This window comes from Callithrix jacchus, chromosome 15 (assembly GCF_049354715.1).
Source record: "Callithrix jacchus isolate 240 chromosome 15, calJac240_pri, whole genome shotgun sequence".
NCBI lineage: Eukaryota > Metazoa > Chordata > Mammalia > Primates > Cebidae > Callithrix > Callithrix jacchus.
Window position 1 is genome coordinate 30,288,013 of NC_133516.1, and position 24,100 is coordinate 30,312,112.

General features: G+C 41.3%; 1 protein-coding gene across 9 annotated transcripts in view; it reads right to left on the reverse strand.

Annotated features, from left to right (window-relative positions):
- Window positions 1-24,100, reverse strand: part of SMARCC1 (SWI/SNF related BAF chromatin remodeling complex subunit C1) — a 187,391-nt gene that overhangs the window by 11,811 nt on the left and 151,480 nt on the right. For all 9 annotated transcript variants that reach the window (XM_078350733.1, XM_035275228.3, XM_035275230.3 and 6 more), the window contains one exon: window positions 11,952-12,213. In XM_078350733.1, the coding sequence (XP_078206859.1) occupies window positions 11,952-12,213 (262 nt within the window). The remainder of the gene's footprint in view (window positions 1-11,951; window positions 12,214-24,100) is intronic.

A 24,100-nucleotide genomic window follows, 5' to 3' on the forward strand; every position in this document is an offset into this window, starting at 1 on the left:
GCCTGTAATGCCAGCACTTTGTGAGGCTGAGGTGGGTGGATCACCTGAGGTCAGGACTTCAAGACCAGCCTGACCAACATGGTGAAACCCTGTCTCTACTAAAAATACAAAAATCAGCCATGTGTGGTGGTGCACTCCTGCAGTCACAGCTACTAAGGAGGCTGAGGAGAAGATCATTTAAACCTGGGAGGTGGAGGATGCAGGAAGCTGAGATCATGCCACTACCAGCCCGGGAGACAGAGTGAGACTATGTCTCAAAAAAATCAATGAAATAAGAAAAGAAAGAAAGAAGTGCCTACCTTTACCACAAAGCTTTCTGTGTGATCAGAATTATTATTAGTGACAGTGCCCTATTATGCCACTGGCTCCTCAAACACCCTTTTAAGAAATATAGCAAATATTCCCATTTTATCAAGAGTAAACAGAAAAGTTAAAACACTTCTTTATGGTGACAGAACTAGTAAAGGGAATAAGAAATGAGCCCCAAGCCTCCTAACTCTAAATCCAATTCTCTTTCTACCGCACTACTTTGTGCTTAACTAAAACAGTTCATGTGAAAGGATGTAATACAGCCAGGCGTGGTGGATCATGCCTGTAGTCTCAACACTTTGGGAGGCCAAGGCGGGTGGATCATGAGGTGAGGAGATAGAGAAAATTCTGCTAACATGGTGAAACCCTGTCTCTACTAAAAATACAAAAAATTAGCCAGGTGTGGAGGCACACACCTGTAATCTCTGCTACTTGGGAGGCTGAGGCAGGAGAATTGCTTGAACCCAGGAGGCAAGGTTGTAGTGAGCTGACACTGCACCACTGCACTCCAGCCAGGGCAACAGAGTGAGACTGTCTAAAAAAAAAAAAAGGATGTAATATAACAGCTACATAAAATCAAAGGTGTACTCTTGTATTTCAGTTACTGTGTTTTCATCTTTAATATATTCTGTATCACTGTTGTGAGACTGCTACGATTCCTATAGTAAATCATTTTTAAATGTAGTAAGTTTTAGCACCTTGTAGTACACTGAATGGTGGACTTCAAACAGTTATGTACATGTTCTAATCCCTGGAACCTGAGAATATAACTGTATTTGGAAAAAGGGTCTTTTCAGATTCAATTAAGAATCTTGAGATGGGGAGAATCACCCTACATTATTTGGATGGGCCCTAAATCCAATAATAAGAGAAACGTGGGCTGGGTGCAGTGACTCATGCCTATAATCCCAGCACTTTGGGAAGCCAAGGCAGCCAGATCACTTGAGGTCAGGAGTTCGAGACCGACCTGGCCAACATAGCAAAACTCAGACTCTACTATGAGCTGAGATCATGCCACTGCACCCCAGCCTGGGCAATAAAGCGAGACTCCGTCTGAAAAAAAAAAAAAAAAAGTCACATGGAGGCAAAGATAGAGAGGAGAAGGTGATGTAAACATGGAGCAAAGAAGCATGTAGCCATAAAACAAGGAATGCTGCATGCCACCAGAAGTTCGAGAGACAAGAAACAGGATTCTTCCCTACACACCCTGGAAGGAGCATGGCTTTGCTGGATTTTGGACTTGATTCCCGAGACAGTAAGAATAAATTTCTCTTGTTTTAAGTTATTATGACAGGCTGGGAGCAGTGGCTCATGCTTATAATCCAGCACTATGGGAGCCCGAGGCAGGTGGATCACCTGAGGTCAGGAGTTCGAGACCAGTCTGGCCAACACGGTGAAACCTGGTCTCTACCAATAATACAAAAATTAGCCAGGCATGCGCATGCCTGTAATCCCAGCTACTTGGGAGGCTAAGGCAGGAGAATCACTTGAACCCTGGAGGTGGAGGTTAGTATGAGCCAAGATCGCACGACTGCACTCCAGCCTGAGCTAAAAGAGCAAAAGTCTGTCTCAAAAAAAATAATAAATTATAACAGCCTCAGGAGACTATGTAGGAAACATGTGCTATGCCCTGTACTGAAGTTTTATAAATGTTAACTCATTTGATCTCCATAACAACACTATAAACCAGGCACTATTATTCCTGTGGAAGAAAGGGGAGGACACAAAGATTAAGTAGCTTGCCCAGTGTCATAAAGCATGTAAATGGGGGAGCCCAGATCTCATGCAGGTACTCTGATTCTAGAGACGGTGGGTGCTTGCAACCAAAATGCACCCCAGACAATCAAGGTCTGGAGAGGGATCCAACAGGTGCTCTTCCAGCAGGGACTCAGAGACAATGTGATGCAAAAACCCTGCTGCTGCCAGACTGACTGATGAACTATTTGCCTCATGCTTGGCTCCAAACAGAAATTACTTTCTGAACCAGTAATTCAGAGTGTATGTTCAGGTAGAGAAATCAACTATTCAAGAAACAATATGGCAAAGAGGTGCATCACTGGCTGATTAACAAATATCCATGAGGTGATGTCTACCTATCATGCACTGGAAAATGCCTGCAGGCTCTTGCTTTTAGGCCCAGTAGTACTGTTTCCAAAGCTATTGCTCAGTGGCATGGCCCATTTACCTATTACCCTACATATTTATGACAACAAGCTGGGATTGGGCAGCTTTTGGGTTTTCCAAGGCTGTTAGTTTACTTAGTGTAAATTCTAAAGTCTTGTGAAAAAGATTCTTTATCCTATTGTCACAAAGTCATAAAGCCACTGGGATATGGGTATTCTGAGTATGAGAGGACAATGGCTCCTTGAGAGGAAAAATGAAGGTCTAGAGGAAAAGTAATTTACTTCTGCTTATGGGACCTTGCAAAGACAAATATCTCTCAAGAAAGCAAGGGGTACTCTAAGAGTGAATGATGTCCCTTTGCCATCCAGAGGTACTTCTGTAAGGCACTATGCAACTCAGCACTGGTGTACCTGGAGCAGTGGATTTAGAGAAAAGATAGGGGAGGAGATAAGAATAAGACTGAGCAAGGGTCGACCATGCCAGGTGATGTGACAGTTATCTCTCTAAAGTCTCCAGGTTGTTAGGAAGATGATGGTAAGGGCCCAGTTTTGAGATAAGGAAACTAAGCCCCAGAGAAGCTATGTAATTTGGCCCAAAGTCACAATGAACAAGAGACTGAGCTGAATTCAAATCCAGATCTCTTTGACCCTGAGGGCCATTATCTTTTCCTTTACCCCACCTTCCTTTCCCCTTAGAAAAGGTAACTTCCAAGGATGAAATCTGAAATGGGGTAGAATTTAAGAAAACTCAGAAGATGACAAAATCAATTGCTTTTAAAACAACTGCTGCCCTGAAATCTAAACATCCTTATAGTTTTTGTGGTGTCTGATACATGTCTTACCACTTTTAAATGAGCAACAGTGTCTGGAGGCATTTCCATTAATTCTTACTAACATGAAGAGATCTGGCCCACACAAATCTGAAATGCATAGAACAGGCCTTAGCAAACAAAGCAAAGGGTATATATCTTTTCCATAAAAAAAAAAAAAAAAAAAAAATCAGGTATTTCTTTTCCCAGCAGACAGGGAGAGGAGGAAAATGGGAGAGAGAGATGGCATCAAAACAGCAGTATCAAAGCTTAGAATGGTGGGAGTCTGACCTACATACAAGTTTTTTTTTTTAACAGGCATCTGAAGCCTGAAAAATTAAAAAGTTTGCTAAAATTAGGTTTAACTAGTAGAAAAATCCCTCATACTCTCTCAGGTTTATTATATCTTTTACTAAAGCATTACACTCATGACACCTAATGGAATATTATATTAGTGAAGGACCTTAATTTTATTCTTTGAGTTGGGAAAGAAGGGTAGGGAAATAAATTGAATGTAGGAAAGGGAATCTGTGAATTTCCAGTCCTGAGCACATTTCATCAATACATTTCTAACTGTCTACAGCACATCCTCTGGCTGAGTCCCCAGGAGAACGGAAATAACAAAATCAGGGCCAAGTGAGGGGAAGCCCAGCCTCCTCAGAGACTGTGCCTTCCCCACAGCAGCTTCCTGGGGGTGCCTGCGACAGACCCTCTTTGTTGAAGACTGGGCCCTCATTGTTCTCTTTGTGAGGGTAACCTGCTACCCCGGAAAGTAGCACAGCAGCCTTGTTATCACATGATGCAAGGAGGACCAAAGGCACCGCAGATAATAAAATCTTGGCTGATGTGATGGGCTACTGCTTTTCTTTTTCAGTGTGGAGTTGATTCCAGGGGTGGGTCAGAAAGTGATGACTGGTTGTAATCCTTTCCTGAACTTTATTTCTGATGTGGTAGGGTTGTATAAGTAAGTCTGAGAGGCTTAAAAGCCAAGCATAGCTGAGTGTGGCGGCACATGCCTGTACTCCCAGCTACTCAGGTAGCTGAGGTGAGAGGATTACTTGAGCCCAGGAATTTGAGGCTGCAGTGAGCCATGACTGCACTAGGCTGGGTGACACAGCAAAACCCTGTTTCAAAAAAAAAAAAAAGGTCCTTTTTTTCTTTTTTAGACAGGGTCTTGTTCTATCGCCCAGGCTACAGTGCAGTGGCACAATCTCGGCTCAATTCAGCCTCGATCTCCTGGGCTGAAGTGATCTTCCTGCCTCAGCCTCCCAAATAGCTGGGACCAGAGGTGCATGCCACCACACTCAGCAAATTTCTTTTATTTTTTGTAGAGACAGGGTTTCGCCATGTTGCCCAGGCTCATCTCAAACTCCTGAGCTCAAGCAATCTGTCTGCCTTGGCCTCCCAAAGTGCTGGGATTACAGGCATGGGCCATATTCCCAGCCCATTCTAGTTTTATCATCAGAATATTACTGTACCATGTCTGAGTTCTCGTCAAATCAGACCAATCCTGTTGTGATTTTTTAGGCATTTCCAAAAATTCTTATGATATTAATAATGAGACAACAATGAAGATATTAAAATCAAACATGTTCTTTCCCTCTGCTTTCACCTGTAGTGCACACACAAAGGCTTCCCCAATGCAGGCAGCTGACTTAAGATCCACAAGGAACACCCAAGAGTGCCTCATGTATTACAAATGCCTAGGAAGGGCTGGGCCTGGTGGCTCATGCCTGTAGCCCCAGCACTTTGAGAAGCCAAGATGAGAGAATCACTTGAGCTAAGGAGTTTGAGACCAACCTGGGCAACATAGTGAGACTTTGTCTCTACTAAAATACATACATGCCTATGGAGGGCAGAGCTTACCACTGTAATTATTTACTACATTTCTGTAATTTCCTTCTAACTTAAGTAATTTTCCTCTAAACCTGTGCTAAAGTTCCTACAGTTCTGAGCATTTCAACTTAGAGATCCTACCAGGTGAGGTGGCTCATGCCTGTAATCCCAGCACTTTGGGAAGCTGAGGCGGGAGGATCATCTGAGGTCAGGAGTCTGAGTCCAGCCTGGCCAACATGGTGAAACCCTGTCTCTACCAAAAATACAAAAATTAGCTGGGTGTGGTGATGGCTGCCTATAATACCAGCTACTCAGGAGGCTGAGGCAGAAGAATTGCTTTAAGATGGGAGGTGGAGGTTTCAGTGAGCCAAGACTGCACCATTACACTCCAGCCTGAGTGACAAGAGCAAAACTCTGCTCAAAACAAAAAACAAACAAACAAACAAAAAAAGGCCAGATGTGGTGGCTCACACCTGTAATCCCAGCACTCTGGGAGGCCAGGGCAGGTAGATCACCTGAGGTCAGGAGTTCAAGACCAGCCTGGGCAACATGGTGACCAACATGACCCCATCTCAACTAAAACTACAAAAATTAGCTGGCTGCAGTGGCGCACACTTGTAATCCCAGCTACTCAGGAGGTTGAGGCAGGAGAATCCCTTGATCCCAGGAGACAGAGGTTACAGTGAGCCAAGACTGTGCCACTGCACTCTAGCCTGGGAAACAGAGCGAAACTCTTGTCTCCAAAAACAAAAGAGAGAGAGAGAGAGAGAGAGAGATCCTCAGCAGTCAGAGGTGCCCTCTTGCTCGAGTAAGCAGCATACCTCAGCACACAGCAGCCACCAACCAGGCCTGGTTTGAAAGCCCTCTTTAAGTCTGGGCACAGTAATTCATACCCGTAATCCCAGCACTTTGGGAGGCCAAGGTGGGCGGATCACCTGAGGTCGGGAGTTCAAGAGTGGCCTGGCCAACATGGAGAAACCTCTACTCTACTAAAAAATAAAAAATTAGCTGGGCGTGGTGGTGCATGCCTGTAATTCAGCTACTTTGGAGGCTGAGGTAGGAGAATCGCTTGAATCCGGAAGGTGGAGGTCACGATGGGCCAAGATTGTGTCATTCTACTCCACTCTGGGCAATAAGAAAAAAAAAAAAGTCCTCTTTAGCTGAACTTTAGAATATAGTGATTCAGAGTTACCTGTTAGAACCAGTTTTTTCTGAACTGGTAATTTAAAAATAGTGGGTTTAAGTTATTGCTGTTCTTTCTTTTTTTTTGAGGGGATCTTTCACTCTGTTGTCCAGGCTGGATGGAGTGCAGTGGCGTGACCTCAGCTCACTGCAACCTCTGCCTCCTAGGTTCAAGCAATTCCTATGCCTTGGCCTCCTGAGTAGCTGGGATTACAGGCGTGTGCCACCACATCTGGCTTATTTTTCTATTTTCAGTTGAGACAGGGTTTCAACATGTTGGCCAGGCGCTGGTCTCGAACTCCTGGCCTCAAGTGATCCACCTACCTTGGCTTCCCAAAGTGCTGGGATTACAGGCGTAAGCCACTATGGCCAGCCTAATTTACTGTTGTTCTTAATTTTACTCTCTAACAAACTTGACTTAATTTTACATTCAAACTCCAAAGCAACCCAACAAAAGGGGTAATTTGGAAAAATGATTATCTTGAATTGCTGGAACTCTCACATACTGCTAGAGTATAAACAGGCACCACCACTTTGCAAAAAGTTTGGCAGCATCTATTAATGTGAACATATGCTTATCTTATCTGCTCTTAGGTACATAAATACTCAATTCTACACCTTAGGAATATATACAACAGAAATGTATATATATGTCTTATCAAAAGACATGTGCTCATGTATGTTCACAACAGTACAAACTATTTGTAATAATTAAAACCTGGAAATCAGTCAAATGTCCAACAGAAGAACAGACTAATATAAATAGTACAGCCACAGAGTAGAACACTGTATAGCAAACAGAAGGAATAAATGTACAACCACTAACAACAATGTGGATACATCTCAGATATGCAGTTTTGAGTGAAAGAAGCCAGACATGGCTGGGTGTGGTGGCTCATGCTTGTAATCCCAACACTTTGGGAGGTGGAGGGCAGGAAGACTGCTTGAGCCCAGGAGTTCAAGACTAGCCCGGGCAATATGGTGAGCCCATGTCTCTACAAAAAAGTTTAAAAATCAGCAGGGCGTGGTGGTATGCACCTGTGGTCCCAGCTACTCAAGAGGCTGAATTGAGAGGATGGCTTGAGCCTGAGAGGTTGACGTTGCAGTGAGCCATGATCGTGTCACTGCACTCCAGCCTGAGTGACAGAGTAAGATCCTGTCTCCAAAAAAAAAAAAAAAAAAAGGAAAGCAGCCAGACATAATAAATATCACTGTGGTTACATTTAGATAACATTCAACCAGCCCAGCTAGTCTATGGTGCTAGAAGTCAGGACAGTTGTATCCTTGGAAGGGGAGGTGACAGTATAATGAGGACCTCTGTGTGTTGTTTACACAGGAATATTCTCTTTGTTAAAACTCATCAATTCTGCAAGTACAGAGGAAGTAAAAAAAAAAAAAATACAGCTAAATATTTATGATTTGTGCATTATCCAAAATGCACATTGTATTTCAATAAAAAATCATGAGACTATCTTGTCACAGATGAAAAATGAAAAGAAACCTTCTCATCATGCAATGCACTCAATAATTCTTTCCTTTACAAATCCACTTTAGAAAAGCCTATTTTTGTGAAAAAGTAAAAAGATTAAAATGACCTATTTCTTTTTCAAAGACTATTTTTATGAACTGTACTTTGCTGGCACTGCTTCACTAGAATAGTTGTATCTGAATATGCTGTAAATCCCCTCTTAGTCTTCTGTCACAGGAGGCAGCACTGTGGCACTGGCCTCACTTTGGAATCAGATGGAGCTCAGTGTGAATCCTGGCTCCCCCATGGAGCAAAGGTCTGTGGCCTTGCCATACATCAGTTCTTCAACTGTAACGTGTAATGAGAAGTAAGCAAAACAATGTAGGTGAAGGGCATGGCACACAATTACCTATTATCACCAAAATGTCATTTAGGGAAGAAAGCAGATGCACCTCTCCTGCTCATCTTTTTCTTTTTTCCAATGCAATCTTTGCTCATCTTTTATAAATTAAACGTAGATGCTAACACTCCTCAGATGTTCTCTGTGAGCAGTTAATGTGAATATGATGCATTAGCACCATCAGAACCAAACACTAAGTAGCTACTAGAGTGAACTTCCTCTTAAATGTTTATCCCAGTATTTTAGAAACTAAAATTTTACATTTTTTATTTTATTTTTCAGAGACAGGGTCTCACTCTATTGCCCAGGCTAAAGTGTAATGGTGCAGTGGCACAATCACAGCTCACTGCAATCTCAAACTCCTGGGTTCAAGTGATCCTCCAGCCTCAGCTAGGACTACAGGCAGGCTGTGTCACCACACCTGGCTAATCTTTTTCTTTTTGGTAGAGAAGAGACAGCATCTCTCTATATTGCCCAGGCTGTCTAAAACTCCTGGGGTTCAAGCAATCCGCACGCCTTGGCTTCCCAAAGTGCTGGGATTAAAGGTGTGAGCCACCAAGCCTGGCTTAGGAATTACATTTTTAAGTAACTACTGTTTTTGAAAAATTACTTTGTGATCTGCACTCCATTAAGTATTTGTATCTTTTGAAAGCTGAACTCTGGAGAAAATCAGATCCCTTACAGAGAATTTAAGATCCACTCAAATAGACAGGAAAAGAAGACTGAGAAAGAAAGCATCTTGTTGTTGTGAGCACGGCAAACTTCTAAGGCTATCTCCACAAATGTCATTTAGAGTGGCAAGTCTGATGATGGTAGTAAATTTCATGACTGCAATTTAATCGTGTGTGTGTGTAAACAAAAACTTCCAAAAGTAAACTTAGCTCCGTTTTTCAGTAAAGCCAATAAATACTAAAACTATAGCCTAAAACATATTTTGGATTGTGAATAAGTATGTTGATAACACCATGACTTGCCAGAGAATCTGCATCCCATTCCCACAAGCACAAACTCTGACCCTGGCTAAGCAGTTGGTAAATTACTGTGGATAAGCAAACTTCAAAACTCTTACAAGATGACTTTCACTAGAGTAATATAATACATAGCACACACACCCATAAATATTGCCCTCTAAAAATAGAAGAAATGTGGGGTTGGGGGTGAACTGGAATTAAAAGTACATCTTAGGTTTTAATGATGCTGGCAGTTAAATCTGAAGGAACTGTGAACTCAACTTTCAAAGTGGTTAAAATTTATTAAGTAATAGCCAATTCGAAACAGCTCTCACAAGCTACAAATGGGACAAGTTAAACATCAAAAAAAGTCAGGCACAGTGGCATGTGCCTGTAATCCAGCTACTTGGGAAGCTGAGGTGGGAGGTTGCTTGAGCCCAGGAATTTGAGTCCTGCCTGGGCAACTCAGTGAGACCCAACCTTTTTTTTGAAATGGAGTTTCGATCTTGTTGCCCAGGGTAGAGAGCAATGGCATGATCTCAGCTCATTGCAACCTCTGCATCCTGCGTTCAAGTGATTCTCCTGCCTCAGCCTCCCAAGTAGCTGGAATTACACACATGCCCACGCTCGGTTACATTTTGTATTTTTAGTAGAAACAGGATTTCTCCATGTTTTTCAGGCTGGTCTTAAACTCCCGACCTCAAGTGATCCACCAACTTCACCCTCCCAAAGTGCTGAGATTACAGGAATGAGCCACCGCGCCAGGCTGAGACCCAAACTCTTTTAAGAAGAAATGAGAAACACAAATAGTATCTATGATAGACTGAAACACACAATATATTAAAAAATATATAATTTCACAATATTAAAAATATACACACACCAAAATAACTTCACTGGTCACCTTTGGTGACTGCAGGGGCAGCAACTCATTATACAGATAACGAATAGAGGGAAAATATGAAGCATTTATCCAGGCTTTCCTGTAAGAACTGATTTTCAGGGCAACTAAAAAATTGAGGGAAAAAAAAGTTTGTTTGTTTTTTTAAATGAAATCATCACTACTATCAACACTGAAGAAATAATAAACTTAAAAATCTCACCACTTTGCAATGCCTGATAAAATATCTTTTTTAAATTTATTTTTATTTTTAATTTTTTTTATTTTGAGATATAGTCTCATTATATCGCCCAGGCTGGAGTGCAATGGCTCAGTCTTGGCTCACTGCAACCTCCGCCTCCTGGGTTCAAGCAATTCTTGTGCCTTGGCCTCCTGAGTAGCTGAGACTGCAGATGTATGCCACCGCGTCTGGCTAATTTTTGTATTTTCAGTAGAGATGGGGGTTTTGCCATTTTGGCCAGGCTGGTCTCAAACTCCTGACCGCAGGTGATCTGCCCACCTCGGCCTCCCAAAGTGCTGAGAATACAGGTATGAACCACTGTGCCTGGCCTAAAATAGCTAATTTAGGAAGCAATTCTGAAAGCTCAATTCAAAAACAATTAAGTCAAATGGGGATTTTTATAGTGGATGAATCCAACTGACAACACCAGAACTACAGATCAATCTTAATATCACAAAAAGAAAAACAGACATTACAAGAATGCCTGATCTCATAAGTGAATCTTGGCTGGGTGTGGTAGAGCTCATGCCTGTATTCTCAGTACTTTGAAAGGCCAAGCGGGGAGGATCGCTTGAGCCCACGAGTTCAAGACCAGCCTGGGCAACATGGCAAAACCCTATCTTTATAAAAAAACAAAAATTAGCCTGATGTGGTGGTGTGTGCCTGTAGTTGCAGCTACTCAGGAAGCTGAGATGGGAGGATTGACTGACACTGGTAGGTTGAGGCTGTTGTGAGTCATGATCATGTCACTGCATCCCACCCTGAGCAACAGAACAAGACACTGTCTCAGAAAACAAAAAACCAACAACAAAAAAAGTGAATTTGAACCAATCTGAACCTGATAAAATATCCAGAGCAGTGAGAGCAATCTTCTGGTTTATGGAAAATGTGTGTTTGTGTGTTGGGAGGTGGGGAGTGAGGAAGCAGGAGGACATATGATATAACACTATGCATCTTTGGTGTACAATCAGGCACCGCCACATTGTGGAAAACCCTGGTTTCTTCAATACATAAATGGCACAAAAAAAGGAAAAGTGAATTATTATATAGATTTTTAAGAGACATGTCAACAAATGTAAAAAAAAAAAGTGTGAATCTTAATTGAATACTAATTCAAACAAACTAAGCACTCAAGACAGTTAACTAATGATATTATGGTTACTTTTGTTTGATGGTGATGATAGTTATGTTAAAGAATAAGATTCCCACTAGTTAGAGATATATTTGAAGTCTATCTCATTTCCAAAAGTGAGGAGGAATAGATAAAAACAGACCCAAAAATGTTAATAATTTTGAAGCTGTCCAATAGGTAAATGGGGGATTATCATACTATTCTACTTTGTCTATAGTTGAAGATTTCCATAACAAAAAGTAAAAATGGCAGAAAGATTATGGTTTGGTGAAACCAGGTCATGGGAGTTTACTGTGTTGTGTGTTTATCTTTGAAAATGTCTATAAATTTTTTTTTAATTATCAAAAATCCAAGAATAAATTTTCCATCAACTCTGAGATATTACTGTCCATTCAGAGGTGACCTACTCAACGAAAAGGAATTATATCAAGAGAAAAAGAACATGGAAGGGTTTAGGTAGTGATTAGTCTAAATCTCACATGCCTACAATTTTCCAGAGATGACAATGAAAATTCTGAAGAGTCTTCGTCAGAAAATATCACCTGTGTGGTTGGTCCCTGTGATGCTCTGTGTCTCAGTGATAACCACAAGCTTTTTCCAAGAGCAGGGCCTTCGCCTTACCTGGCTGGGGTGGATGAGGTGGTGGCATCTGGTGGTGCATTAGAGGGTAGGGAGGGGGCTGTTGATGAGGCATCATGCCAGGGTGCCCTGCTGCTCCAAGTGGGGCCAGGCCAGGTCCTCCTGAGTGCTGGTGTGCCTGTTGAGGGTTCTGGCCATGCTGCTGCTGTTCCATTTGCTGTCGTGCTCGTAATTCAGCATACTTCAACTGTTCCATGTGGAAGTTTTGGCGTTCAGTAAGCAACTGCTGCCTCTGTTGTTCTAGCTGTAGGCAAATGAAGTGGAAGAGAAATGACACCAGGAGAGGCTTTCAGGATTGGATAACACAAAGGATAATTACATGATGCCTGAATTCCCTCTATCCCATTACACTGACATCACCACCTCACTTTTTGCACCTTCTACAGTGAGAACAAAGGCATTATTTCTTGAATAGCATATTTCCATCTGGACATGTGTTACCACAGTCAAAGTCTTCCCCATGTTGAGTCCAAGTCTTTCCTTGTAATCTTCCCCTAGTAGGACTACTGCTCGTTGGGCTCACTGGGACACATGCAATCCCCTCTATGTTTGGCAGGCCTTTAGATATTTAAAAATACTTTCCATGCTGTCTGAGACTTCCACAGGTAAAACAAGCCTCTCTTGTCCTTGTAATAGTTCCTTAGATGCTAATACTTCAAGTTCACCCAACCTTCCTATGTGCTCTCTTCTGGATGTTGGTTATTGTCTATTTTAGAACATAACACCAGAGTTAAATTACTCTACATGAGTTGATGTGGCCTTAGCTGCAAAGATATGCATTTCTCTATGTGGAACTTTGGCAGTGCCACTGCAAATCTTAGCTTTCAAGTACCCAAAATTATACTTGGTGACACATTCACAGAATATTTTAGTTGCCTAAAAAAAAATCTGCATGAATCTTAAACACTACAAGCCATTTCCATATTCAAGATAATCTTTTCTGGCACTCAGATGAGAATTAAAAGAAATACAATATTATATGTTTAGTTCAGAGAATGAAGTCTATCCCAAATTAATTTAATTCCGAGCTGATAAAGAAAATCAACCTGAACATGCAGGAAAATGAAAATCCAGATCTCTGGAAGTAGTATAAAAACCATAAGCATAAGGAGGGTTAATAAACCCACTTCTTTTTAATAATGTCCCTTTCCCATCATTTTCATAGCAAAATCTGAGCCACTGGGAATTACTCTGTAGTGCTGTGTTGTCCAATACAGCAGTCACGACCCATACACAGAGACTGAACACTTGAAGTGTGGCTAACATGAAATGAGATGTGCTGTCAGGATGAAATGCACAGTAAAATTTGAAGACTTAATGTAAAAAATTGTTCACATAGATCACCTATACAAACAATGTATACATGTAGGTTTTACATATACTGGATTATGTAAAACATCGTGTCATCTGTTTTTAACTTGGCTACTAAAAAATTTTAGTTATATATATGGCTCACATTGTATTTCTGTCGCACAGAACTATTCTGAGGCATTTAATAGGCTAGGGAGGTGGAATGTTTTAGCTTTTGGGGGCAGTCAGTTCTGTGGATAAATACAACATACTATTATTTGCAAAAACTAGATGGAATAAGCATGAGAATTAGCCTAAAAATCTGGGCTCTTGGCAGAGGGCTGCCTGGGGAGAATCCCTATGAAGCTGAGTGAGAAGCATCAGTGGTTATCAGGAGTAGCAACTAGGGTATTTCCATGGACAGATGGGGTGTGGGAAGACAGGCCATGAACACAGTATGAAGAGAAGACGTAATAGCAGGTGGGGAGGAGAACAAACAAAGAGAGTAAATGGTATAGCTTATGTCCTGGGTTTTGCTAACTGGCTTGCAGAGTTTCCTTAGGGAGAAGATTTTCTAAAACGAAATGTTTTGAGAGAGGTTGAGGGTTACCAGGAACAAGTAAGACAGGGTTCTACTCATGGTCCTAATAGTCTAGTGTGGGCTCTTCATTTTCTAGGAAAGGTGATCTGAAGAGGGTAAAGCCTGTCCTGGTTCAGTTTCCTGTGTGCATGATGAGAAGGGAGTTGTAAGATGTAAACAACAAGAGAATCTTCTGGAAACCCAGTTCTGTAGGAAGACTAATCAGATTAGCAAGTAAGAGGCAAAATGATTGTAAAAGGTAGGGTGGGAAATCTAAATATTCTGGCTACAGATCCTTGGTTTTGCTTTCTTCTTATAAGTACTGCATGCTAACCGATTGCACCACTGGGCCGTAGTTTTGCTTTCTTCTAATCATTCTTTCTAGGAATTTAGGACTCTATGAATTTGCTTAAGAGATGGCCAGAAAATGTCCTCTTATCTATGTTTTTGTCGAGTGACTACTGGTCTGAACAGCTTGGCTGTAGTCCTACCGTTATGTAAGAACTATGGAATTTAGGTCAAGATATGCTTTATAAAGAAGCTCAACTGCTAGTGGAGGGAGCAGTGACTCTAAAAGGTAATTCTGGTTTCAGCACTACCTAGCTGAACTTTCAGTTCTGTTTTTAACCAAACTAGTCTTTCTTTGGGGGCTTACCTTAATATCAAGGTATTAACCTTGGAAAGAAAAAAAGAATCTGTTAAAAGGATAAGATGGCTAAGCTGGGAAGAAAAATTTGCCCAATTTTCCTTTTCTACAACATGTGCTAGCCTGTATTATCCTCTTTATTTTCTGAGTTTCATCTGTCATTTTAAAACTTAGAAGATAATTTTTAAAAAGTAATTAGAAGAATTAGAAAGCATATGTGATTAAATACATACATATACCTGAAAGACAACCCAGTTTAAACTAAAGTTTCAATGTGGGCTAAACAGGTCCTATGAGTTGAGAGCAAGGCCCAAATAACAGGCTACCAGTTTTCTTTATGAGGGCCATCTCTGCTCTGGTGCCAATGCAGCAGAGCTTGCCACCATATCTTGGCCTCATCACGCAAAGGAAATACCTTTTCTTGTTCTAGACACCTTATTTTTGGTAATCAAGTTGAAGACTGCATTCACTTTTGTGACAATCAGAAACAATGTTAATTAGAAATATCCGAGGGAAAACTCGCAGTACTGGTCATACTTTAAATGCACTTAACCAATGACCCAGTGATTAGGAATCTGCAAATCTGTCCTAGAATCCTGTATGTATGGGTGTGTAAGGATGGTCATCAAGGCATTATTTTTGATGTCAGTTACATAAGATAACCTGAATGAGTAGTGAAAAAACAAGTTGCCACAAAAATATTTATCCAAGTATATAAAATGACTTTGTGATCATGTATAAACACATTTATATACACATTTAAAATGTTCTGAAAGATATAAACTATTAACAGTGATCATCTATAGAAATGAAACTGGGAATTGGACAATTTTTCTCTTTTTTTGAGACGGAGTCTCACTCTGTCACCCAGGCCACAGTGCAGTGGCTGCCTCCCAGGTTCAAGCAATTCTCCTCCCTCAGCCTCCCAAGTAGCTGGGATTACAGGCACCCATCACCATGCCCAGCTTATTTTTGTATTTTTAGTAGAGACAGGGGTTTCACCATATTGGCTAGGCTGATCTTGAACTCCTGACCTTGTGATCTGCCTGCCTTGGCCTCCGAAAGTGCTGAGATTACAATGCTGGGTGTGGTGGCGTGCACGTGTAATCCCAGCTACTGGAGAGGCCGAGGGAGGAGAATCCCTTGAACCCAGAAGGCGGAGACTACAGTGAGCCAAGATAATGCCACTGCACTCCAGCCTAGCAACAGAACAAGACTCCGTCTCAGAGGAAAAAAAAAAAACCAAAAAATCACACATATATGTAAATATTTTTTAATAATAATAATAACAAAGGCTCCAGCGAACCCAGTTTTTCACACAAGGCTGCTTATGGCCCTGCTCTGAAGACACATCCTGAACCCCCACTTCCCCTGCTTTCAAAAACCCTGCCTTCCTCTCCCTCTTCACTGTGTATGTATAAAGCAGCCGTATCCAAGTGAAATCTAACACAACAGAGCACTTTCAACACCAAGATACAAAATGCATACACAGCTGCAAGTGCAGCTGAAGTTCACACAAAGCTCTTCTGCCTTCTATTCGCATAAAGCAGGGAGGGGGGTGGGAAAGAGTAAAAGACAGTGAGGGCCACAAAAATCTATCCATAATGCCAAGGACTGAAACATGCTGAGACTTGAAGCCTCAGAACTAAAGTAAATAATCACACCTTCCTTTTCAATGTTTGGTATCAGTAATGAGAAATTCATTGAAGAAAACCCAAATCCAAAATAGACATATCCATTCCTTTTTATACCTGAGGAAAAAGAAAACAATGTAATTGCATTTCGCTGCTTCCATGATTGGATTTGCAGAAATGCAAAAAGGAGTCTGCATCATTATTGTGACAGTCATTTTATCTTTGTTGCAGTGTGCTTGCTTCATGAGGCCACATGTCTTTCTGCTTCAGAACGGAATCTGCTACTGGGTATGGCTTTTGAATCTCAAATATAACTACCTTTAACGTAGTAGCAAATGTTGAACAATAGATTCAGTTGTATGACAGGTAGCACAGAGATGAATTACTACAAATATACAGAAAACAAAGTGAAATACAGTTATACTGGGACAGTATGAAATTCTTTTTGGCCATTCTTTCTTCTTTAGTTTGTCATAAAATATAACAAACCTTTCTAAACTTACTATTTGTTAGGATAGCCCATTATCTCTACCTTCAAAATCCATCCAGAACTTCACCATTTCTCTTCACTTCCATGACACCCTGGTCCAAGCCACCATATTTCACATGCATTAACCTAACAGCCTCCACACCAAAAGTCTCCCTGATTCAACCTTGCTGTCTTATAATTTACTCTCCATAACACAGTAGTCAGAGCAATCACTGGTAAACTGTAAAGAAGATCACTTTAGTCCTCAACTCAAGGTCCTGTGATAATTCCACATTTCAGAGTAAAGCAAAAGGCCCCTGGATGGCTTATAAGAATTTCTGTGATTTGGTCACCATGATCTCTTTGACTTCATCCTCCTAACTCCCTTGACTCAGAGTGCTGTAAGGAGTCAGCAGCCACTGCCTTCATCAGCTGGTGCCGTGGGCATTTATTCAGTATAGATTTAATGACAAAGGCTTTGAGTCCAGACACTTGTGGATAATTAACATGGTCACCTTCCTTGGAGAGAGCAGTCCCACAGATGATTAAAGGCTAGGTTCTGAGGACTAAGTAAACTAACTTAACTAGATCAGTTTCTTTACATCCTCTTTATTTAACTTAAGCTGCAGGCAGGCACCTGGTAAGAGAATCTGGCTGCCTTCAGCCAAATCTTATTCTGAGGCTTTTGCAAGACTTTCCGGCCTTCCAAGGTTTGTGCTTTTCCTTTACAATTTCTCCTTTATAATTTTTTCATAATTTTATATTTTTAAATAATTTCCTTTATAACTTCTCCTACCACCTTGACTGAACTCCTACAGGAATCAGCTCACAAACCCATTCTCACTGGCCTCCCTCAAAGGGTCTTTTAAAAAAGCATTCAAATGTAAATGGCTTATGCGGGACCCAGGCCCTAAACTTCTCTCTAGGTAGTTCTAGTCTACAACACAACCAGTGTCCAAAACCTGCTTTGTTGACTGTTATGTGTTTCTGCCTGGCATCAAAAGCTGTTCAGTCTACAGACACAATGAGTGACAGACCCACTGGAAGCTCAACACCCTCCCCTGAACTGCAGTGCTTTTCTCACACCAATTTCCTGACAGACTCTGTAACTTCCATAACTGCATTTCCTTTAATATCAACACTTTCTAATAGGAGAGAGCTGGAAGAGCTACTACTAATTATAGCTGAATTCATGATACCTATAACAAATTTGATTTTTTTTTTGGAAACAGTTTCGCTTGTCGTCCAGGCTGGAGTACAAAGGAATCTTCGCATGCTGCAACCTCTGCTTCCTGGTTTCAAGTGGTTCTTTTGCCTTAGCCTCCCAAATAGCTAGGATTACAGGAACCCCCCTACCACACCCAGCTAATTTTTGTATTTTTGGTAGAGATGGGGTTTCACCATATTGGCTAGGCTGGTCTCGAACTCCTGACCTCAGGTGATCTGCCTGCCTTGGCCCCTCAAAGTGCTGAGATTTCAAGAGTGAGCCACTGTGCCTGGCCCTAAAGTTTTTATATGGGTACATTTAATTACAAAATACTTAAGACTAAAAAGAAATTTGATCTTAAATCATTCTAAAAAACTTCATATTTGATTCTAAGTCTTAATTTCTGAAACCTATTGCTATTTAAACAAAATCAAATGTTCCACTTAAAAAAAAAATGTTATCCTAAAGCTACTGCTTACTGGGTAAAGATGAGCAACAGTGTATTCTAAAATGAACTGAGGCAGTATGGGAGGTGAAGAGTTAGGTGCCTCTACTCCTAGCTGATCTATTCACTGTCTGGAGTATCAACTTTATTGATTTGTAATAGAAGGATGATAGAAGCTGCATATATATCTCATAGTCCCTAGGTTAAAATGAAATACCAAAAGTTCATTTCTTTATAAATTATGAAGTACTAGATAAATACAGAGAGCTGAACGAACAGGTTGGAGATCTGGCTCTGTCATTTCTGACTCCTGTGATCTGAGGTTTAAGCTCTAGTCTGGAATGTGAGAAAGGCTAAAAAAAAAAAAAAGTAGCTTATGTTGTCATCCAGCATCACTGCTGGATTCTTGAATAAGGAGATTCAAAGCAAATATTATTTTCTTGCTTATGGCTTCCTCACATAGTTTGCAGGGAGATAAAATGAGTAAATCCATTTAAAGTGCTTTGGCATAGTAACTGACCCAATAAATGCTCAAAAAGCCAATAATGGCTTACAAATCTTAAGAATTTCGTATATATTTGTAGATTACTGGTTTGCATAATGGGAGGCATATATTTACCAAACACTTACTATATATGTGCTAGCACTGTGCCAGGCATATGCCATACTTCTCTCAATCTTCACAAGAATTCTGTGTGGAAATCATCAGTAGGAAAACATTCATAGCTTTGCTTCCCACAGGAAAGGATAGGATGCTAGTGCTAGGGTGAGAAAGAGGCTGTCTTAATTATACACAAAATGAGCGAGAGGCATTTAGAAGTTCAAAGGACCCGTTTTGGTTGGTCTGAGAAAGAGTCTCCAAGCTGCGGCCAGTGATGCTGCTTTCTAATATTTACACCATCCCCACTGAAAACTACCCACCTACTCCAGACTCCAGATCCAGAGTTGGTGTGTGTGACCAACAGGATGTGGCAGAAGAAATGTGACTAGCATGTTTAGATTATAAAGAACCTTGTAACTTCCATTTTGGGTGCTTTTTCATACTCTCACTTTTTTTTTTTGAATCACTTGCTCAGAAACCATGACAATTTATAACGAATACAGTTGAATTACTGACATTCTTTCAGAGGGTAGGGACTGTCTCACACAAAGAATTTTCCTGCCACAAACAGCTGACACCAAATGCTGATTAAGAAAATAACGGTCGACCATGAAAGAATTCAAGCAGAGCAGCCCTGTGGGATGGAGTCTGGGGAGTATTTTCCCAACATTTTCAGCTGTGTTTTATTCAGAAAATATTTATGAAATACTTTGTGTGATCTGACTAGAACGTAACATATTTTAAAAGCCAAAAAGCTGGAGACAGCAGCTCATGCCTATAATCCAAACCCTTTGTGAAGAGAAGGTGGGAAGATCGCTTAAGGCCAGGAGTTTGAGACCAGCCTGGGCAACATAGTAAGATCCTGTCTTTATTTAAAAAAACAAAAAATTAACAGGGCACAGTGTCTCATTCCTGTAGTCCCAGCTGCTTGGGAGTATGAGGAGGGAGGATCACTTGAGCCCCAGGAGTTTGTGGCTGCAGCAAGCTATGACTGCACCATCGTAATCCAGACTGGGCAAGAGAGCGAGCCCTGTCTCAAAAAATAAAAAAGTAGGAAAGTTATATAATTTAAGTTAAATAGCTATGTTTAATTTTTATTATTATTATTTTTTTTGAGATGTAATCTCACTCTGTAGCCCAGGCTGGAGTGCAGTGGCGTGATCTCAGCTGACTGCAACCTCTGCCTCCCTGGTGCTGGTTCAAGCAATTCTAATTCTCCTACCTCAGCTTCCCAAGTAGTTGGGATTACAGGCATGAGCCACCATGCCCAGCTAATTTTTCTATTTTTCAGTACAGAAGGGGTTTCACCATGTTGGCCGGTCTGGTCTTGAACTCCTGACCTCGTGATCCGCCTGCCTTGGCTTCCCAAAGTGCTGGGATTACAGGCATGAGCTGCGTGCTCAGCCTAAATAATTTAAAAAAAAAAAAAAAAAAACACAAGGAAATTTCTGCAGGGCTGAGAGAAGTGAAGCCATTATACATTGTCCCTTGGTGTCCAGGAGTCAGTGGACAGAAGTGGAAAGAGATTCGAACTCTGCTAATGGGACAGACAACAGGTCCCTCAGAAGGTTTAAAAAACTGGCAGACCTGCAGGTTCACTCTTTGAAGAGTGCTCCAAGCAACTTAGTGCTAAGGAAAGAGCTCCTTGAAAAACTAGATATATTAGTGCTCAGGGTTATCCCAATATTCAAGACTAACGGATTGGTTTGCTTTGCAAACGACAGCAAGACGTCTGGTTGCCAGTGGGAACTACCCAATCGCCATTTGAATTCTGCATCTGCCAATAATAAACTCCACTATATTATAGCCCCCTATTTTTCTAGGCCCTCTAAGAAAATCCACAAAATAACAAAAGGGAAGCTTATTAGGGAAAGATAAACAAAGACTCATTCCCCAAAGCTTCACCTATAGGATGTTTTCTCTGATAACTTCTCCCTCTCCCCATCTCCCAGAGATTCCTTTGTGTTCCCATAGCAGTATCTGTACAACTGCTGTACCATACAAATACACTGTATTGTCATTATTTGTTGACTGTTCCCATTAAACTTGTCTCCAAAGGTGGATTATCCTTTCCACTTTCCCAAATATGACAACGATGCTGACATACACTCATTCAAGACATTCAAATAAGGACCTGTGATGTGCTGCTTCTGTGTCAACAAGGACATCTGATTAAGTCCCTGCCCTCAGAAAGTATATCCTCTAGTACAGAAATTCAAACACATGAATTGGTGATTACAGTACAATTAAGTGCATTGTGAGGCTGCCACAGCAGTAAATGTGAAGGCCATGCCATACACAGCTGAGGAATGCAGGAGGTAGGCAAAAAGTGGGGCAAAGAGCCTTCTTGGCCAGAGAAGCAGGATGCAAACAGTTGGCAAAGAGAGTAAGGCAGTGAAGGAAGCCTATATGTGGTGTGGCATGCATAGAGAGTGAGAGATATGAAGCTGGGGTCTCATGAGCTCCTGGGGCGGAAGGTCAATGGTATGAGAGATGCTTACAGAGACAGAAGCTCAACGACAGATGTAGAGAATGGAGTGAGAGGCACAGTGAGTCCCTGATTAAATACTCCTTCTTAAGGAACTGAGAATGGTGTGGCATAGAGTGGGGGTAGGAGAGCTACTGAAGCAGCCTCTGCCTACTCATGGGGCGAGATGGTCTTAGGACAAAATGGATAGGGTTATGATAACAGACACTGGGCTACTTATCATGAGGAGTTCAACAGAGGACTTGCTTGAACTGGCCACTAAGAAACACTTTAACAAATACAAGAAGATACTTAGGCAAATGTAAACAGTGATCCTAAAATGATCAGTATTCTGGAATAATTTCTTTTTAAAGTTCTACCATTTGGAGTCAGTATATCATATGTAGATAACAAAGTCAAAATAGGGGGAAAAAGTCCTAACTCAATGCTCAAATTCAGCCCATGCTTAGGAAGTCACTAATAGTTTCTCTAGTCAACTCATTAAAACAATTTTTTTCACAAAGAGCTTATTTAATTAATCTGTTTCTCCAGAAATTCTCCCAAGATAACCAAATGTTCCCTGCTTCTAAATTTCTTACTTTTTATGACTTCCACTCTCACTTTTGGCCCTTTTCATAATTCTCTTGGTCCTATTTGGATCATCTCCTATGTCAAAAGTTTCTGCTCCTGAGAATGCTACATACAAGCCTCAGGATGGGTCTACTTCCAGCTACATTCAGTATAGGAGAAGGAAAGGGAAGTGTGAGAAAGCCCAAGGATGGATCTGAAGGAGGATAACAGAAAACTAGGCTCTTAAAACTCAAGATGAGATTAATTTCTGCTTTGTAATATTTACTTTGAAAAAGTCAGGAATCAAGGAAATCTCTGAACACTTATACACTGCTGATGAGACTGTAAACTAGTTCAGCCCCTGTGGAAAGCAGTTTGGAGGTTTCTCAAAGAACTAAAAATAAAATTACTATTCAACCCAGTAATCACAATACTGGGTATATACCCATAAGAAAATAAATTGTTCGGCAGAAATGTGGTGGCTCACACCTATAATCCTAGCACTTTGGGAGGCTGAGGTGGGCTCATTACAAGGTCAAGAGATTAAGACTATCCTGGACAACATGGTGAAATCCTGTCTCTACTAAAAATACAAAAATTAGCTGGGCGTGGTGGCATGTGCCTGTAATCCCAGCTACTCAGCTGAGGCAGAAGAATCATCTGAACATGGGAGGTGGAGGTTACAGCGAGTCGAGATCGCGCCACTGCACTCCAGACCGGCCACAGACCAAAACTCTGTCAAAAAAAAAAAGAAAAATTAAAAAAAAATAATAAAAAAATAAATCATTCTACCAAAAACACACCTGTACGTGCGCATGTTTATTGCAGCTCCATTTGCAATAGCAGAGACATAAAATCAAACTAGGTGCCCATCAAGAGTGGATTGGGGAGAGATCCAAGATGGCTGTCTAGCAGCAGCTCAGGGTTGCAGCTCCCAGTGAAGGCACAGGGAGTGGACACCAGACTTCCAGACGAATTTTTGTTGCCTACGGACCAGGAAATTCCCAAAGAAGGAGACCTACAGGTCGCCAGCATGACTCTCTTGGCCAGCATGGCAGTTCTCAGTGCGGAGTATGCAGGACTGGGTGCTCTTTTAGTTGGCGTTTGGAGCTCTGAGAAGGCAGAGTCACCCATTCAGCTGACTGAGAGGGGGAGTGAAGCCAGGAGCCAGACCAAGAGATTCTGGGCAGAAAAGTGCCACGAATTTCAGCGCCACTGTTTCAGCCAGCAGGGTAGCTGCACAGGAAATTGCATAGATCCCGGCGCCTCTTTGGTGGGTGACTGGGGCACCTGGGAGAGAATTGACCATTCAATTAGAAAAGAAAAAAAGGGGGCTCTGAGGCAGGGAGCCAGGTGATCGGGCTCAGCTGGTCCCTTAACCCACAAAAAAACAGCAATTGGAAATGCTGATGGTTGAGAGTTTCACAGCAAGCATAGCTGAACTTGGGAAGGTCCAGCTCTGTGGTGGAGGGGTGTCTGCTGAAGGAAAACAAAGGAACAGAAATAACATCACCACCAACAAGCTGGACATCCACTAAGAGACCCAATCTGAAAGTCAGGTGGATAAATGACAGGTGGATAAATCCACAAAGATGGGAAGAAACCAGCGCAAAAAGGCTGAAAACATCCTAAATCAGAATGCCTCTCCTCCTTTAGTGGATCGCAGCTCCTCATCGGCAAGGTAACAAGGCCTGATGGAGAATGAGTGTGATGAATTGTCAGAATCAGGCTTCAGAAGGTGGATAATAAGAAACTTCTGTGAGCTAAAAGAACCTGTTCTAACCCAATGCAAAGAAGCTAGGAACCTTGAAAAAAGTTTGACGAAATGCTAATGAGAATAGACAATTTAGAGAGGAATATAAGTGAATTAATGGAGTTGAAAAACTACACGAGAACTTCGCAAAGTATGCACAAGTTTTAACAGCTGAATTGATCAAGGAGAAAAAAGGATTTCAGAGGTCGAAGACCAACTCAATGAAATAAAACAAGAAAACAAGATTAGAGAAAAAAGGATAAAAAGGAACAATCAAAGTCTCCAAGAAATATGGGATTATGTGAAAAGACCTAATCTACGTTTGATAGGTGTACCTGAATGTGACAAAGAGAATGAATCCAAGCTGGAAAATATTCTTTAGGAAAACTTTCCCAACCTAGCAAGGCAGGACAATATTCAACTCCAGGTAATAGAGAGAACACCACAAAGATATTCCTCAAGAATAGCG